The 18501-nt window shown below is 48.3% G+C and overlaps 1 protein-coding gene across 6 annotated transcripts in view; it reads left to right on the forward strand.

Moving 5' to 3' along the window:
* Positions 1-18501, forward strand: part of Snx29 (sorting nexin 29) — a 473090-nt gene that overhangs the window by 68946 nt on the left and 385643 nt on the right. For 5 of the 6 annotated variants that reach the window (XM_052759505.1, XM_052759508.1, XM_052759511.1 and 2 more), the window contains 4 exons: positions 7228-7408; positions 10113-10183; positions 11241-11489; positions 14798-15170. In XM_052759505.1, the coding sequence (XP_052615465.1) occupies positions 7228-7408; positions 10113-10183; positions 11241-11489; positions 14798-15170 (874 nt within the window). The remainder of the gene's footprint in view (positions 1-7227; positions 7409-10112; positions 10184-11240; positions 11490-14797; positions 15171-18501) is intronic. The other variant, XM_052759510.1, reaches the window with a different exon arrangement.

Consider the following 18501-nt stretch of genomic DNA (forward strand, 5'->3'; position numbering starts at 1 on the left):
AAATGTACAGGGGAGAAGTTGAAGTCCCAAAGGCCGGGGAGAGAAACCTGAGGGAGTGAGTTAATGAAGGCGTTTCTGTTTGGGATGGTGAAGACGTTCTAGAAACAGTACTGCTGACTGCACAGGACTGGAGTAGACAGCTACGAGACACACACGGAAATGGCTGACATGGGTCGGTGAGACGGCTCAGCTGGTAAACATGCTGCTGTGCAAGCCCGAGGACCTGAGCGTGATCCCTGGGATTCACACGGTGGAAGGAGAGAACTGCCTTTTTTTCTCTCTCTTTCCCGGCCAGCTTTCTCAGGCCCTATGCAGAAGTACAAGCCTCGTGTCGGGCGACAAATGTAGCAGGCTTTCATGGACAGCCAGCCCCAATCATGACAGAGACTTATCAGTTATGAGTGCTCGGCCTTATCTTATGCTTGTCCCAAGAGCTCTTGTAACTTCATTTAACCTGTGTCTCTTCATCTGTCTACCTCATGACTTTTTACCGTCCTTTCTTTCTGTCTGCTCTACTTTCCTGCTTCCTCAGTGTCTATCTGGTTGGCTACTGCCTGGCTGGCTGGTTCCTGGCTGCTCCTTGACCCCCAGCTGGCTGCCCCTGGCTGGCTGGTTCCCTGCCTGTCCCTCCTCTGCCTAGCTATTGGCCATTCAGCTTTTTATTAGACCAATCAGGTGTCTCAGGCAGGCAAGGTGAGACAGCAACACATCTTTATATAGTTACATGAATATTCTATTCCACAACAGTGCACCACCATGCCTCATTGAGAACTGATTCTTTTAAGTTGTCATCAACACACACACACACACACACACACACACACACACACACACACACACACACACACGAGTAACATGTAATAAAAAATAAAAATGGTTAAAATGGTTAATTATGTGTACTTATCATAGATTTATGAAAACAAAAACATATCAAGTTGATGTGCTAGATAGACACATTTTTACTATATGTTATTCATATTTATACCACAGCCCCTCTGCTCTAGACAGCCTTATGGCCAGTTGGAAGATGGTGAGATGCCAAAGCTGTGGTCCCTTCTTGGGAGTCCTGTGGTGCTGACCATCTCCTGCTCTGACTGGGAGGGTCCTGGGCTGGAGCAGCAATTTCCACCCAGTTCTTGTGCTAGATGAGAGGGGTGTGGATTGCCCCTGCCTCAGTGTGGGTATAGTGTTCGTTCCCACCTGAGTCTGCAGCTGTGGTGTGTCCTCCTTTGTCTAGTGCCCCAGGAGTGACAGACTAGTCCCACTGCTTCTCTCCACGTCTGCTTCCCTGTGGTTTTCCGGGTTTGCTCTTCTTGCCTTTAGATAAGAGGAGGGACAGAGCTGACTTTGTCTTTTGTCTTTCTTCCCTTTCCAATGTGAATGTGGAGCTCAGAGGTGTGATTACTCTCTGTGACCCTGAGTGAAGTCAGGACTCCGGTGATTCAGAGCCCTTGAGCCAGCTACCTGTCTTGTGTAGTATATGAGAGCTGCTGCCCTTTCTCCTTAGAGCTGGATGACACATTGCTTCAGTTTGTACAGCGCTTGACCCTGCTCAGGTGAAAGAGACCTGTTGCTCAGTGGCCCGTCTCCCCACACCTCCCAGGCTCTGGAGGAGACCTGTTGCTCAGTGGCCCGTCTCCCCACACCTCCCAGGCTCTGGAGGAGACCTGTTGCTCAGTGGCCTGTCTCCCCACACCTCCCAGGCTCTGGAGGAGACCTGTTGCTCAGTGGCCCGTCTCCCCACACCTCCCAGGCTCTGGAGGAGACCTGTTGCTCAGTGGCCCGTCTCCCCACACCTCCCAGGCTCTGGAGGAGACCTGTTGCTCAGTGGCCCGTCTCCCCACACCTCCCAGGCTCTGGAGGAGACCTGTTGCTCAGTGGCCTGTCTCCCCACACCTCCCAGGCTCTGGAGGAGACCTGTTGTTCAGTGGCCTGTCTCCCCACACCTCCCAGGCTCTGGAGGAGACCTATTGCTCAGTAGACTGTCTCCCTGCTCCCTTCCCCCCCCCCCCCCCAGGCTCTGGAGGAGAGCTCTTGCTCAGTGGCATCAAGTCTTGTGTAGATGCTCATCAGATGATCAGAGAACAAACCCTATCTCATTACATCTGGAGAGATGGTTTGCAGGTTAAGAGCATGTCCTTCTCTTGCAGAGGATCCAGCACTCATGTTTGGCAGCTTACAACTGCTTGGAACTCCAGTTCCAGGGGGATTTGACGTCTCTGACTTCTGTGGGCACCTGCATTCACATACACATATCCCTGTGCACACTCATACACACACACACACACACACACACACACACACACACACACACACACACATTTAAAAAATTATCAAAATTAATGTAAAGTACCCCATGAAGAGCACAAATCTAAAACAGGAGAGGGATGAAGCTGTGTCACAGAGGTGGATACCCGATGTGGTCTGATTATCTCCCAGCTTGTGGGACCTGACATTGCTGGGGGTAAGACAGCGTTATAGGGAACCATGTGGGACATGTTTGTCTTAGGAAAGAGGGGCGATGCCAGAGCAAGGGGAGGGATGCTGTTGGGGCACCTTTCCGCTAGGCTTTGCTTCAGTGTAATGACGGTCTCCATAGCTGCTCACCGTTGAACACATTATGCAGCAGGCATGTTTGCTGTGGTTGACACTGATTGAGTCAGCTCATAGTCACATTTTATATGTTCTTATTTTGCATTTTGTGTGTGCGTGTGTATGCTTGTATGTGTGCACATGTGTTTGTGCAGGCCAGAGATCATGTCAGGTGTCTTTCTTAGATGCTGTCTGCCTTATTTTTTGAGAAAGGAGCTTTCACTGAAGCTGGGGCACAGTGATTGGGTTAGAATGACTGACCAGCAGCCCTAGGGATCCTCCTGCCCCTGCTTTCCCAGGACTGGGATTACAGGTGCACCCCTGTACCCAGGTTCTGGCTGGCCTGAACTCCACATAAGCCAGGTTAGCTTTGGCTCACAGTGATCCACCTGCGTCTGCCTTCTAAGTGCTGGAATTAAAGGCATGTGCCACTTTGCCCAGCTGCACCTGGCTTTTTACGTGAGCTCTGAACTCGTCTTCCTCTTGCTCATCAAGCACTTTATTCTCTGTGCCTGTGGAAGATATGACTTCTTGGCATTGCCAGTGAAAGCCAAGGCCTATTAGAAACTGCCCAAAGCTGGTTGGTTCTGTTAGGCAGCTGCAAACAAGGCCCCCAGACAGCTCGCTTTGGGACCCCTTCCTGGTTCTCTTCTTGTGGCAGCTGGCTTCAGTGCTCGGAGAAGTGGAAGCCTGGTATGCTTCTGGAACTTACCCCAGGTTTCAGAGCAGATCAGTATAGATTTCCAAATTAAATTATGGCCATTGCTTGCATTAAACGGCAGGTGAGTTGCACTTTAAATAGACCACATTAATTCTGAAGTGGAGCCCTGCTGGGATAATCCTTATCATCAGTGGCATCCCTGACAGGCTTGAAAAAGATCCTTATAGTAAGCAATTTGCAAACTCTAAAGGTGAAAAAACTCTAAAGTGCTACTGGCGATCAAGGTCAGAGGGAGGTCACGGCAGTTTCTGAGAAGACAGGATGGGAATGAGAGTCACTTGCTGGTCAAGGGCAATGTGCTCCCCAGAGTCCCCTGTTCTGGTGTCAGAATGTAACTTTTCTTGAACATGAACAAATGTCTTTTCACAGCAGATGGGCACTGACAACAGGCCAAGAATGACTCCACCTAAGTCTAGTTTGATGACCTGTGAGTTTATTGGTTACTTAGAGAGGCATGGCTGACTCAGGACAGCATGGGTAATGACTCCACCAAGCTGCGTGCCGGGACTTTCTGTCCAACATGCTGGATCTCTACCCAAGAGTCTCCTCTCCCCAACCTTCGCTGCCTTATAACTTTGGATGGGGCCTTGGGAATCCTGAAACTTTCAGGAACTTCCTAAGCTTCATAGTTTCAGAGCCTCCCTCCCTCTGGAAAGGATGGCTTAGTTCCCAGGAAATAGCAGAGGCAGAGAAGGGGCCGCAGCTTCTTCTGTGTGGCTGTACAATCTGGTGAGTTTGCCATGTGAGGGCCAAGGGTGAACTGGGCTTTTTCATTCATCCTGGGAAGTTTAGTCTGAAAAATGAAGCCAGTGATATGGTTCAGCTGTAAGGTCCTGTCACCTCGCCTGACAACCTGAGGTCAGCCTCTGGGACCCAGGTGGTGGAAAGAGAGCTGACTCCTGCAAGTCGTCCTCTGACCTTTGCCCATGTCTTATGATGGACACACATGTTACATGAAATAAGTAACAAAGTTGAAAGACCTGGGAGGGTGGCTGGGTCCCCAGATACCAACACATTCATACATACACAGCTGCTGCTGACCCAGAAAGGGAGAGAGAGGCCACACAGTACCTCTTCTTAGCCATGGGTGTTGGTCATCTTGTGTCAGGCTGCCATTGTTGGGCGGTCGTCTTGGGCTTTGTGCTCAACACTCTACCCTTTTCTCCAGTTAGCCTGTAATCCCAGGCCACCTATTCTGTACTCATGGGAGAAGAATCTGAGATTTTGCATGGCTCTGTGGCCACATAACTGGAATGCTCTTGTCACCTGTTTGTCCTGTGTGCTGGACTAAATGCTCCTTAGAGATGAGGCTCACTAGAACGACAGTTAGCCTGGATCAGTTGAACTGGAGTAGTAGAGGAGTTTCTTAATCTGGGCTTAGTTTTTGGACCTGTGCATCTTTCCTTCTTCTGGAAGGAAACCTCAATGTCTAATGTTCTGAGAGGGTCTGCGAACCTGTTTGGCTCTACTCCGTGTAGAAATCAAGCAGCTGTGAACATGCTCATTTTTTTTTGTAGATGTAATTCTGAACGGTTTTATGAAATAAGAAACAGAGCCAAATGCAGAGTTAAAAGCCCAGGAGGTCAGAGCAGCAGCCAAGAGCTGAGACCAAGACCGCCTCCTTACCCCTCGCTGCCGCTGTCGTCCTTCCTCTCAGAAGGAGCAAACATGCTCATTTTTGACGGCGGCCGAGGCAAACGTGATCTCAGTGGCTCGTGTTTGGCACTGCACTTGTGCCCACCTCTGCAGCTTATTAACATTTGCATCAACTAGGTTGAACGACATGGCCTTGGTTTGAGTGAGGTCAGTTATGAAATGTCTGGCAGTGGCTGGTGCACAGTTAATACTCAAGAGCCCAGCTGTCATTGCAGTATTGACAATAGCGTGACGAAGTGTCGATGAGCCCATGTTGTAAAGAAAAGTGATCACAAGATGAGGTACACACTAGAATTTCCACTCCCAAATAATTTGTACATGTGGATAAGAAAGGTAGACTTGAAGAGATGTCAGTAAGAATGACTGTCTGTGGCTTAACAAACCTCATTTAGCCTTCCAGTCACCCTCAATTTGTTCCTGTCCGTATATCAAGTAGTTCACCATTTGGGAAGCTCTTCTGAGGATCTAAAAACAAGGGCGATTATTCATGATCAAGGATGTTCTTTGTTGTGTGAGGGGAAGCAGCAGTGGAGTGTATTCTTTGTAATCAAGATAGAGCTAAATTATCTCCCAGCAGGAAGCCGCCAAAAATCACGGTCAGCGTTCAGAAGACTGGGTGAATAAGTAACAACACAATTGTTCTGAGACCTTTTGAATCTGGAAAATGTTCATGATTTAGAAGAAACTGAATCAAGATATGGAATTATGCCTTGTAAATATGTACAGTATTAATGTCAACCATCTCTTTAAAAGTTAGCCTATAAATACTGTTGTATAGTTTCTTTGGTCAGAAACATTTGGACTAAGTCATGTCATCTGGGTCAGGATTTTCTTCAGTACCATTTAGCAAACCAACTGTCTTTAGTCTATGCAAGTAGCAAAGAATTTACAGAATGCAGCTTCACTGTTAAATTTCACCAAGGGCTCCGTATTACTCTTCTGGAACCCAGACCAGCAAGAATAGAGAGGAAAAGAACTAAGGTGATTCAGTTCTCTTAAATTAGTTGAATCTACTAAAGGTAATGTCTACCGTCTCAGCCCTCTGCCGTCGGCAGTGCTGAGACTGCTGTGTGTGCTTATTTGTGGAGCAGCTGAATGAAATCGGGCAGCTGAAGGCTCCAGCTCCTTGTGCCTCCTAAGTAAAACAAAACAAAACAAAACAAAACCCCAAACCAACCAACCAAACAAAAACAAAGTAAGTTGTTATAAATTGACTTTCAGAAAAGTAGAAACTGCCCTGTGTAAAGAAATGGCGCTTCCCACCCCAAGCACATGTCATCCAGATCTTTGTCAGTCACGTTGTATGAAGCAGAAAAGGAAGAATTGCTTTGCATGGTCTCACTTGAGATGGTCTCATTCGAACTGGTGCAAGAATCTTGACTTTCTATTTTACATTTGGAAACATCAAATAAATGTTTTTTTATGGAAACATAAAAAAGATACAGAATTATATGTATATATGCATACAATAATACACTATATAATGCACTCTTTTGTAGTTGTTGAGGTGGGATCTTGCTATGTTGCCCAGGCTAGCTTTGAACACTTTGGCTCAAGCCACACTCTTGCCTCAGCTTCCTGACTAGGCAGCACTGCAGGTACATGACGCTGTGTCTGGCTTAAAGAGATTTATTTTCGTAGTCCTGGAGCTGCAACTCCAAGGTCAACCTCACTGGCTAACACGTCAGGAGGACAGTGGCAGGCTGGTCCTGTGGATACTGCAGGGTATTGGATACTGCCAATCTCACTTCTCCCAGCTTCTGCTGGCTGCCGGCTGCCGGCATTCTTTGGAAGCGGCCACATCATTCTGATCTTTGCTTCCCTAGTCACATGGCCTACTTTCCTGTGGGTCAGTTTCTCTGTCTTCTTATGAAGACACTTATTAATATGTTGTGTCCACGGGAATTGACAGAATCAGAGTTGATAACACACCTTGGCTGCTTCAGGCTGCATTCACAGGTTCCAGAGACTAGGGTGTAGTTATGTCGGGGACATAATTTAGCTGCCACAAATGTTGATTTTTGTATAGAAAAAGGTGCAAGAAAAAAAGACTTGCACAAAGGTTTTGAAAATGTTTAACTAGGAATGGTGGTCTCAGGGTGGGAGGGTCTGAGGTCTGTCTACTTTTGTTATTGCTTTGTTGTACCTCATCTGTGCTAAGGTAGTAATGCCATTTACCCCCCATGAGGTTGCCTAGTGATCATTGCTGTGCAGATGGGGGTGTGCAGGCACAGTGACAGACACTGCTCTCTCCGCAGAGCCCGTGTTCTGGTTCTACGTGAAGGAGGTCCTCAACAAGCACGAGCTGCAGCGCTTCCACTCCCTGCATCACATCACTGCAGACGTGGGCCGAGGCCGGGCCTGGCTGCGCTGCGCCCTCAACGAGCACTCCCTCGAGCGCTACCTGCACATGCTCCTGGCTGACCGCGCCAGGCTCAGGTACCCAGAAGGACGGCCCTGGACACGGTGGAAGAACCTGGAGACAGACCTTTTATCCTAGTCCCCCGTCAAAGGAGAGGGGACTTCCTCACCACAGCCCTGCTAGCCACTCCCTTGGTGGGAGAACCAGTGCCACAGTGCTTAGGAGGGGCTCTGTGTGGCACCCACATAGCCAGCACTCCATCAGTGATGGCTGGATCAGGGCGTAGCTATTGTCTCAGGACGCCGACTGCCCTCACTCCATGGAGTTTTAATTTGGGATTCTTCAGTGTTTTCAATCCCAAACTGACCAAAGATATGGAAGCTTTGTTTGTTCTTTTGTTTATTTTGAGACAAGGTCTCACACGTAGTCTAGGTTGGCCTAGAACTCATGTGTAGCCAGGCTGGCCTGTTTCTCTACTGCTGGGACTACGCCTGCTCAGAATGAGAGACATTCAGGAAGGAAGTGTTTTGTTTTTATTAAAAGCTTCATTTTCACATTTTTTTTCGTGATTATAAAGTTTACTCAGGTAGTGTAGGTCAGGCTGGGTTGTTGAGGCAACACTTGAGAAGCCGCTTGGTCTGAGCTGGTCACTTCATGCTCTCTTCTGAGGCCCAGGCTGCCTGGCGCAGGGGAAAAGGGATTGCTGTTGAAGGAAGCACTGGATGGCTAGGCTCCTGACCCCAGAGGTGTCTCCACTCCTGACTCACTGGCAGGGAGGGTCCCATAGCCACACCCACAGTTCAGCAGCCGGGGGAGATATGGCTAGCCCTCAACAATGGGAAGAGGTCACTAAACAGAGCCAAAGTTGGTGTAGCCAACCAGCTCCTTGGTAACTGCTGCAGAAACCACTGGCTTAAAAACTAAATCACTCATAACACACACAGAGATAATCCTCACTTGGTGGGATTTCCCTTGTCACAGTGTCTTTTGCTCTAGCTTTAGCAGTTAGTTTTCCTGTAAGGATAGTAGACTAGATACAGTTTATGTCATCTGATGACCGAAGGGCCTTGGTCAGTCCTCTCTGGCACCTTGAGTAACTTGCATGTTAGCAGGATCTAGATGTGACACTCAGATTTCATTAATGCAGTGAGCCGGCTTCTCACCAGCACTCTGACAGTCCCTTGATTTCAGTTTTGCCAGTTGTTTGCAGGCGCAGGTCTCCCTTTGGGCGTCTGCAGTCTTGTTCCCGCACCCATCCCTTCTCTCTGCTTTACTCTTTTCTTTACTGGAAATCAGACTCAGGTACTGGTGCATGCTAGACAGATGCACCACCCATGCTGCCCCACTGGCCTGCAATGTTTCTTCTACTGGTGGTTCTGTGGGTACTCTGGGATTGCTCTTAAAAACACTCTTGGGTCAGCGAGGTGGCTTTCAGTGGGTAAAAGCTCTTGCTGAGCACACAGGCATGGAACCCCAAGTCCAGCTCCCAGATTCCATGAGTCCTATGGTGGAAGGAGAGAGAACTGACCCCTGAAAATTGTTGATGGACCTCTACCAGTGTGCCTGGAATTCACACACAGCCTGCATACACATATGCACACAAAAATAAAAATAAAACACACACAAAAAAGATAATTAAAAGTCAGTAACAATAATCCATGTAAGAAGAGTTAATACAGTGGTACATGTCCCAATGATAAGGAGGCAGAGGCAGGCAGATCCCTGGGGAGTCACTGGCCAGCCAGCCTAGCCTACTTGATCTCTAGGATAGTGAAAGACCCTGTCTCAAAAAAGGTGATGGATCCTGAGAAATTACACTGGAGGTTGTTCTCTGGCCTCCATATGCAAGCACATTCGTGGACACACACACACACACACACACACACACACACACACACACCACTCCAGATTCATTTACATGTATGAAAGCTAGTTCCGATTTGCACATGATCCCAATTTGTTGTGGAATTGGGTGCAGTCAAAAGGCTAGCTTGACTTGTGGTTTGTCAACGTCCCTTTGTGCCCCCCCCAGTGTTGTAGTCAGTCACAACAGCAACTAGTTTTTCCCATCTCTTGCTGAACTGCAGGCCACTCAGCACTGAATTGATGTTATTGAAACTGCACTTAGAATGCACCGAGGACTTTGGTGGTTTATTGCTTAACAGAATCATATAAAGTGCTTGGAAATTGGACTTGGGAGACCTCCTTTTAAGCCCTGCTGTGCCATTGATTGGCTAGATTGCCTTGCCTACCCCTGACCTTCCTAGCTGCTACTGAAATTCACAGGGGCCTTTTACACTCTTAGTCCTTTCCATGGCCAACTTGGAGTTTGGGTTTGTAGCCCAGCAGTTTTTATAAGTGGATGCCCTGGTTGATGGAGCCCTGTAGCTCTATAATTGCTTCTGATCATTTCTTCTTGTCTTAGCCAACTGGGTGAGCCCTGTTGGTGAGCTTGGACTTTCTGTCGCTAGAGTACCTTGTTGAGTGGAATCCATCCCTCTGTTCTCTTCAACTTTGCTTCTTTATAAATATATTTGCATATGTCTATTTAGGTCCTCTAAAGCTCAGGGTCTCAGGGGACCAAGAAGGAAGTTGTAGGATCTGCACATTCAGACCTTTGTTTCTAGTGAAAAGTTTCAAAGTGGAGAGGGACAAAATTCCCTCTGGGCGACCCACCAGGCTTGGTGTTTCCAGGGAGCCATCAGTGGCGTCATTGGCCAGTGTATGAATGCCAAGAACTACTTTTCTTTAAGAGTTTCCCTCTTCTCTTTGCTTTTGCAGCACATTCTATGAAGACTGGTCTTTTGTGATGGATGAAGAAAGGTCCAGCATGCTCCCTACCATGGCAGCTGGTAAGCCTGGTGGAGGCGGGGTGATGAACCGAGATGCTTGGTGAACAGAGAGGTTCTGGGAGTGGGTTTATTGCCCAAGGGGATGCTGTGATGTTCTGGGTCCTCCTGCTTTGAAGCATCACTGTTATTTGTTTAAGCTGGGGCTGTTTATCTAGAATTTGAAGCACGAGGTTGAAGGATTTGGCTTGTGGCCTGCCAGGTGAACTGTAAAGAACTGGGGATTGACTGGCAGACTGCCTTGACCCCTGGTTCTGCATGTCAGTTGAATCCTATCAGCTCCGTTACCTCCTCTCTCCTCTTTGGTGAGGTGAGAATGCTCTTAGATGTTCAGTCACCTTTTCAGGGCTTTAAGAGAGCCATAGAAAAGAAAAGGCCATGTATGTGGCTTATCAGCATGAAGCAAGGCCCTGGATTGATGTATTGTGGCTTGAGAAATCCTTTGCTGTTTGTCCCTTCAAGGGTGATAAATGTGATAGCTTGTCTTTCTTCCAAATTCTTTATTGTTCTGTTTACATTGTTTTTCTTCTAAAACCTGACATTAAGTCAACATACTGAGGGTCATGTTAGTTTCATCTAGGGACAGGAAAGTCAGGCTTTGGCTGTGGTTTTCTTTATAGGCCATAGGATGCCAGTGTCAGTCTTGGATAAAGCGACTGTAATGTGTTCTTGGTGCACCCTGAGCTCTCTGAGGTTTCGGTGGGTGAGATCTTTAGTGCTCACGATCCTGAGAGGGTCACTGCTGTGGCCATTGTGCAAGTGAAAAAACTAGAGCTCAGGGAGGTTGCAAGTTGCTTGACCAAGGCTATTCTGAGGCTCAGCTCAGGCAGCCTCTCTCCAGAACTTCTGCCACTGTCTTCTCCTGGGTGGTTCTTGTTTCCATTTGTCTTCCTGACATTCAGGGATGGAAGGTGGAAAGACCGTTGACGTGAGCGTCTGTCTGCCATTGCCAGGTGCTGAAGATGAGGTCTGTCCCCTTGTGTCCCTTACTCTTGTTGCTGATGTTGGAGGTGTGAATGCATGGCAGCATGCACTGCAACCCTGCCCCTTTTTTCTGCAGGTCTGAACTCCATACTCTTTGCAATTAACATTGACAACAAGGATTTGAATGGGCAGAGCAAATTTGCCCCCACTGTCTCCGACCTCTTAAAGGAGTCTACACAGAATGTGACGTCTTTGCTGAAGGAATCCACGCAGGGCATGAGCAGCCTCCTCAGGGAGATCACAGCATCCTCTGCTGTCTCTATTCTCATCAAGCCGGAGCAGGAGACTGACCCTCTGCCTGTCATATCCAAGAACGTCCATGTTGGTGAGCCAGAAGGGGCCCTCGAGGTGGCGCAGTAGGGCCAGTGAAAAGGAAAGGAGAGTGGGGCTGAGAGGAACACACCTTGATGTTGTCACTGTCCTCTGGGGGGCAAAGTATATGGTGTTCCATTTTGTCATCGTTCACTCGGAGGGGGACCCAACAGAAAGGGTAGGAAAGCAAACAGCCAGTCCTGCGGAGCCAGGTGGGTCTTCTTCCACCACTGATTTCTTCTCCTGCTCGTGTTATTGGTGCTCAGCTGTGAGCTGAGACTCGGCTAGCATCCTGCTTAGTCTTCTTGGGGATGGATGGGCAGGGGTGATATTTAAAAACCAATGACACAGGCAACTTACTGTTCCTGTATTAGGAGATGAAAGAGAATGCTTTTGGCCTTGCCTGTATTGGGAGGATGCTATTTAAGTAGTGACCTGAGCAGGCAAGGGGAAATTGGTTCAGTTAAGTTTGCCAGAAGTTGATGATACCCTTAGAGCATTTGGAGTTGTTAGCGAGTTGCTATATAGTAGAAACCAAAATTTCTGGTTAAATACTGATCCCTGTCTTCCCAGATCCCTTAAGGCAGTAGTCATGGCCATCCCTTTGAAAAAAAATTTTAAAAATATTTATCTATTTATTTATTTATTTACTTACTTACTTATTTATTTATTTATTTATTTATTTTGTATGGAAGGTTATACACCCTAGGCACTAGGTACAAGGTGCTCTACTACTCAGCTATATCCCTAGCGTTTCTTACTTCTTGCTTTCGAGACAAGGTCTTATTATATTGTTAGGGGTGGCTGTCAACTGAATCTGTAGCCCATGCTGGTCTTAAACTTGGATCTTTCTGCTTTAGCTCCTGAGCAGTAGGATTATATATAACCTTGATCCACCAGGCTCCATTTTTCGAATTCTATTTTGTCTGTCTATCTATTTCTATCTGTCCATCTGTCTGTGTGTACCTGTGTTTGTGCATTTTGTGTGCACATATATATAAGTGCAAAGGTCAGAGGTCAGTGTGGGACATCTTCATCTATAGCTGTACACCTTGTTTTTATTTTGAGGCAGTCTCTCAGCTGAACCCAGAGGTCACCAGTTGGCTAGACTGGGTGGCCACTGAGCTCCAGGGATCAGCTTGTCTCAGCCCTTCCAGGGCTGGGGTTCCAGGCGAACACCACCAGGCCCAGCTTTCCCCCAGGGCTGGGGTTCCAGGCGAACACCACCAGGCCCAGCTTTCCCCCAGGGCTGGGGTTCCAGGCGAACACCACCAGGCCCAGCTTTCCCCCAGGGCTGGGGTTCCAGGCGGACACCACCAGGCCCAGCTTTCCCCCAGGGCTGGGGTTCCAGGCGGACACCACCAGGCCCAGCTTTCCCCCAGGGCTGGGGTTCCAGGCGAACACCACCAGGCCCAGCTTTCCCCCAGGGCTGGGGTTCCAGGCGGACACCACCAGGCCCAGCTTTCCCCCAGGGCTGGGGTTCCAGGCGAACACCACCAGGCCCAGCTTTCCCCCAGGGCTGGGGTTCCAGGCGAACACCACCAGGCCCAGCTTTCCCCCAGGGCTGGGGTTCCAGGCGGACACCACCAGGCCCAGCTTTCCCCCAGGGCTGGGGTTCCAGGCGGACACCACCAGGCCCAGCTTTCCCCCAGGGCTGGGGTTCCAGGCGAACACCACCAGGCCCAGCTTCCCCCAGGGCTGGGGTTCCAGGCGAACACCACCAGGCCCAGCTTTCCCCCAGGGCTGGGGTTCCAGGCGAACACCACCAGGCCCAGCTTTCCCCCAGGGCTGGGGTTCCAGGCGAACACCACCAGGCCCAGCTTCCCCCAGTCCTCCTGCTTGTGCGGCAGGAACTTCGCCTGCTGAGCCACCTCCGCAGCCCTCCCTTGAAAACTTTTCTTCTTATCCTTTTTTAAAAAAGAATGTTTCATTTATTCTTTGACAGTTTCATACTTGTGTGCGATGTGTTGATATCATGTCTACCTCCCACCTTCCCCTAACATTTCCCCTTCCCACCTTCATGTCCTCTTTATGTATCAAATCTCGAGGAGTCCAGTTGGTGCTGCCCACATGAGTATGGGTGTGGGGCCGTCCATTGGAGGATAGGCAACTTAGCAGCCACAGGCCCCTGAAGGAAATTCACTCCCTTCCCCAATGGCCATCAACGACAGTTGATGTAGCTCCTCAGACAGGGTAAGGCCTCTTGACCCCCTCCTCTGCCATGCCTGAGTGTTGACTGGCTTGGTCTTGTGCAGTGAACACAGCTGTGTGAGTTCAGTAATACGACAGCCTACCGTGTGTGGCAGACATCATTTCATAGCATTTCTCCCTGCCTTCTGGATCCCTTTTCCATGATGTTCTCTGAGCCTTGGTGGAGTGGGGTGGGTTTGATAAAGATCTCACATTTAGGGCTCAGCACTCACGGTTGCTTATTCTCAGCACTTTGACCAGTTATAAGTCTCTGCATTAAATGCTGCCAGTACAAAAGGAAACTTCTCTGACCTTATGGGCATCATTATGGGCATCATTGACTTATAGGTATAAACGTAAATATTTGACCACATGAACTTTAGGAAAAGAACAGTGGTAGGTTCTGCCTCTGGTGCCTCTGTCCTCCCCAGTGTGTGCTGCTCTTCCAGAGGACCTGAGTTTGGCTCCTAGCATCCACGTCTCACAACTGCCTCTAACTCCAGCTCCAAAGGATATGCACATATCGTACACACACACACACACACACACACACACACACACACACACACACACACACACACACACAAACCACCACCACCACCACCAAAAAAAAAAAACTAAAAAGTGCCCAGCAGTAGATGGCCCACATAAAACAAACTCAGTGGTGTTTTTGAAGAATTAATGCTTTGTCTGGGCATTTTTTTTAAAGTCTTACAAGTCTTTTGCTGCTTATATATTATGTTTTCTGATTTTGTGTCTTTATGGGTTTTATGTGTGTGTGAATGTGTGTGTCTGCATCTGTGTGTTTCTTGTGCTTTTTCTGTTTGCTTGTTTTATTCTGGTTTGTTTTTATTTTATTATTAGATACCTGTTTGTTTTCTAGTGAGAGAGAGAGAAAGAAAGGGTGTAGATTTGAGTGGGCGGGGAAGTGGGGAGGATCTGGGAGGATCTGGGGGAAACCATATTCAGAGTATATTGTATGAACAAAACTATTGAAAAATATAACCAGAAAACCCCAACAAAATCTCATTTAGTCTTAGTTTATTCTTGGTGTGATAATAGGCTTTGCTGCCCCGCGGGAGCCTGGCTTGGCCTTCCTTCCGTCTACAGTCGCTGCTCTTCTTTTGCCAGATGCCAGATGTAAAAGGGAGAGGAGGAGGAGGAGGAAGGTAACCAACATTGTCTCTTTTGACGATGATGAGGAGGAACAGAACATTGGGGACACTTTAAAAAAGATGCCTGGGACCGCAGAAAGCTCGGAGGAGAACTCTGACCGCTCCTCCATCAACATCATGTCAACCTTTGAAAGCCCATTTGGGCCAAATTCCAATGGGAGCCAAAGCAGCAATTCATGGAAAATTGATTCTGTATCTTTGAATGGGGAGTTGGGCTACCAGAAGCTTGATGTGAAAAGCATCGATGATGATGTGGATGAAAATGAGGAGGATGTGTACAGGAACCCAGCAGGAAGGAAGCACACGGGCCACTCTGAGTCGCCAGACAAGTAAGTTCCACTTGAGCTCCTGAAGAGGGAGTCATGTCAGCCATTTTCTAGGAAGTGAGTGAATGGAGTGAGTTTTGGGCGGGTGAAATGGCCCAGTGGGTAAAGCCCTTGCTGTGCGACCCTGGCCTGATGACCTGAGTTCTGATCCCCAGCATCCCAGCTGGGTGCAGTGGAGCAGGAACCTGTTATCACTATGCTCCCAGAGGGAGATGTGGGTGGAAGCTTTAAGTTGGGTAGCCTGGCATACATAACAGGGTAGAACAAGAGATCCTGCCGCAAACATGGTAGGACAGGATGGACACATGAACTTGAACTCTGACCTCTACACGTGCACCAAGGCATGTGTCCATACACAGTTGCTCACATGAATGTGGACATACAAACATGCACAGACACAGTATGTATAAAAATAGTGCAATTTTTGTATTTCTTTGGGGGGCATTATTCATTCTTTAGATCTTTATGACCTTGCCCTGCTGAGAATTAAGGAAAACAGTCTACTTAAATGGACTTAATGCAAAATTAGCATCAAAATGTGTACTTTGAAATTTTTGCTTAAACATAAGGCTGTGGCTTTCATGAACTGGGGTTTCCTCTGCCTCTAACTTGCCACTAGCATGGGAAGCTCAGGAGGAAAGTAGAGTTGATCTTCAGAGCCTAAGGGAAGAGATAACTGTCCTGTGTGACAATAAGACTGGACCTAAGAACTGTGACAGGGCTGATGATGTGACTCCATTGGTAGAATGCTTGACTGGCATGCACAGAGTCCTGGGTTTGTGCTCCAGCTCTGCATAAACTGGGAGTGGTGCTGGATATCTATCATCAGAACACCTGTGGGTGGGGCATGGAGGCAAGAGGAACAGATGTTCAAGACCGTCTTGTGAGACCAAGTGAGACTATCTCAAAAGCAGACACTGATAGCAGTGCTGCATCAGCATGCCCGACCCCGGTGTTGTGCTGTTTTAGGTTAGTGAGTATCACTTCGGGTCCGCAGCATGAAAGAATAGGGTTCCATGGAGTTGAGATTTGGCAGAGTGCTTGGCCAAGCTTTTAGGTAGCTGCTTCCCAGAGCTCAGTCTGTCTGCACTTGCTGCCTTAACTGGGTGGGATGTAGATTTAAATCCATGGAGGCTAAGGTACAGCCTCATGGGAAGTGGCCAGTGTTGACCTTGCCTGCAAAGCAACCTGGGCTCTCAGATACTCACTGAGTATCTTTTCTTGGAACAAGTTCTTTTCCCTCCCAGTCTCTGTCACATCTGAGACCTGAGCCAGTGGTAGCATCCACTTGTAGGGGTGTTGCAGAGCCTAGCCACATGATGTCTGAGACCTTTGACACACACGCTGAGTGATGTCCACGGGCCAACTGCTGCCGCTGCTCTTCACAGTTCTGTTTACTCCTGCTTTTACAGTCACACAGGCAGTTAAGACTTGTTCTTTTAAGCTCTAGAGTGCTGATGGGACTGGTCATGGCTGACTTTCCCCTGATAGAATGGCATGAACATGTGTGGAGTGTCTTTCTGTGGGGCTGAAATGCCATAGTGCTCTTAATATCCACAGGATGCCTCCAGTGCTGGCTCCTGATGTTCATGTTTGTGTAATGTCAACTTCTTTTTTATTTCTCTGGAGAGTATGCCTGTTTAAAAAGTTTTGGGGCTGGAGAGAGTACTCAGCAGATAATCATACTTGTTGCTCTTGCAGAGGACCCAAGCTGGATTTCCAGCCCCAACATGGTGAGTCACAGCCATCTGTAAGACTAGTCCCAGGGGATCTGATTCCCTCCTCTGGCCTCCGTAGGTACCAGGCACCATTGTTAATATTCTGATCCTGCCCCTTGGGACCACCCTGTGTCCTGATGTAAAAGTCTCTTTTTAAGGAAAAACTCTGCCCATTTCTCTCTCTTTTCTGTCTTCCGCTTCACTCCCACAAGGTGTGTGTGTGTCTCTCTCTCCCCCTTTTTCTCTCTCTCTCCCCTTTCTCCCCCTTTCTCTCTCTCTCTGCCTCTTTATCTCTCTATTATAATAAACTCTCCACGTGGATGCATTGTCTGGGTTGTGTATCCCTGGCCGCTGCTGCTGCCGCCGCCGCCTAGCCCTGCATGGTGTGCGTCTGCCCAGCCTGCAGCTGCATCTGCCCAGCATGTTTCCCTGCACGTGTGGGATACCCTTGGGGTCCCTCCCCCCTCCCACCCAATAATAATATATCAAAACGATCATGCATGGGATGCACATACACACATGCAGGCAAAACATTTATATATATATAAAATAAAAAAAATCTAAAAATTTAAAAGGTTTTGCTCTTATTCACGTATGTGCATTGACCATCCCACCATGTGGTCATTTGTGATGTTCCCCATGCTACAATGTACCGATGAAGGAAAATTCCACAGAGTTGAGATTTGGCAAAGAGATTGGCCATGCAGGGAGTTGGGGTCACGTGCGCTGCTCCCCAGAGCTTAATATTCTCCATGTTAATACATAGTCCAGTTGTTTTATGTGATGTCACCTTTCCTGGCCCATGAGATGCCCAGGTTAAATCCTTGTTTCTGGAATCTGGGAGAGTACTTGGGCTGAGATCAGTGTTTTTTCGGGCTGACTTAATGACAGGGTTTCCTCTCAAGCATGGGTAGCATCAGCCAGAACCTGACAGGAGCAGAGGAGCCTGAGGAAGCAAGCGGGGAGCTTCCTTCATGCCTGAGAGCTGGAGCTGGGCTGTCTTTTCCTGCCCATGGACAGGGTTCACGCTGGCTCTCCTGCTTCTCAGAAGCACGCCACTGACTTTCCTGGGTGTCAGCTCCAGGACGAAGAGTGTAGGACTTCCCAGCTTTCCCAGACTCACAAAGCAGCACCTCCTCAGAGCCTAAGTGTACCTACTCAGACCTCTCACTGGTTCTGTTTCTCTGCCAAACTCTCACTTGCTAAATGGTTCTGTCACTGTTGAGTATTTTGGTTGTTCAGTTTTGTTGTTATTTTGGGGGCAGCGTATCCGGATGTAGCCCAGGTTGGCCTTTGACACATCATCCGGCCTTGTCCTCTGGAATGCTTTATGTATAAGGCTATTTTCCACTCCCAAACTATTTGTTAGAGTCATTTCTAAGCAGCATCATTCATGTTCACAAGCTGTGGATACTCTTTTTTGTTTGTTTGTTTTGTTTTTTGAGACAGGGTTTCTCTGTGTAGCTTTGGAGCCTTTCCTGGAACTTGCTCTGTAGCCCAGGCTGGCCTCCAACTCACAGAGACCCACCTACCTCTGCCTCCCGAGTGCTGGAATTAAAGGAGTGCGTCACCACTACCCGGCAAGCTGTGGATGTTTTGAGCCCGGGAGCAAAGTC

The sequence above is a fragment of the Peromyscus californicus genome, unplaced genomic scaffold (assembly GCF_007827085.1).
Source record: "Peromyscus californicus insignis strain IS unplaced genomic scaffold, ASM782708v3 Scaffold_3__1_contigs__length_106647218, whole genome shotgun sequence".
Taxonomy (NCBI): Eukaryota; Metazoa; Chordata; class Mammalia; order Rodentia; family Cricetidae; genus Peromyscus; species Peromyscus californicus.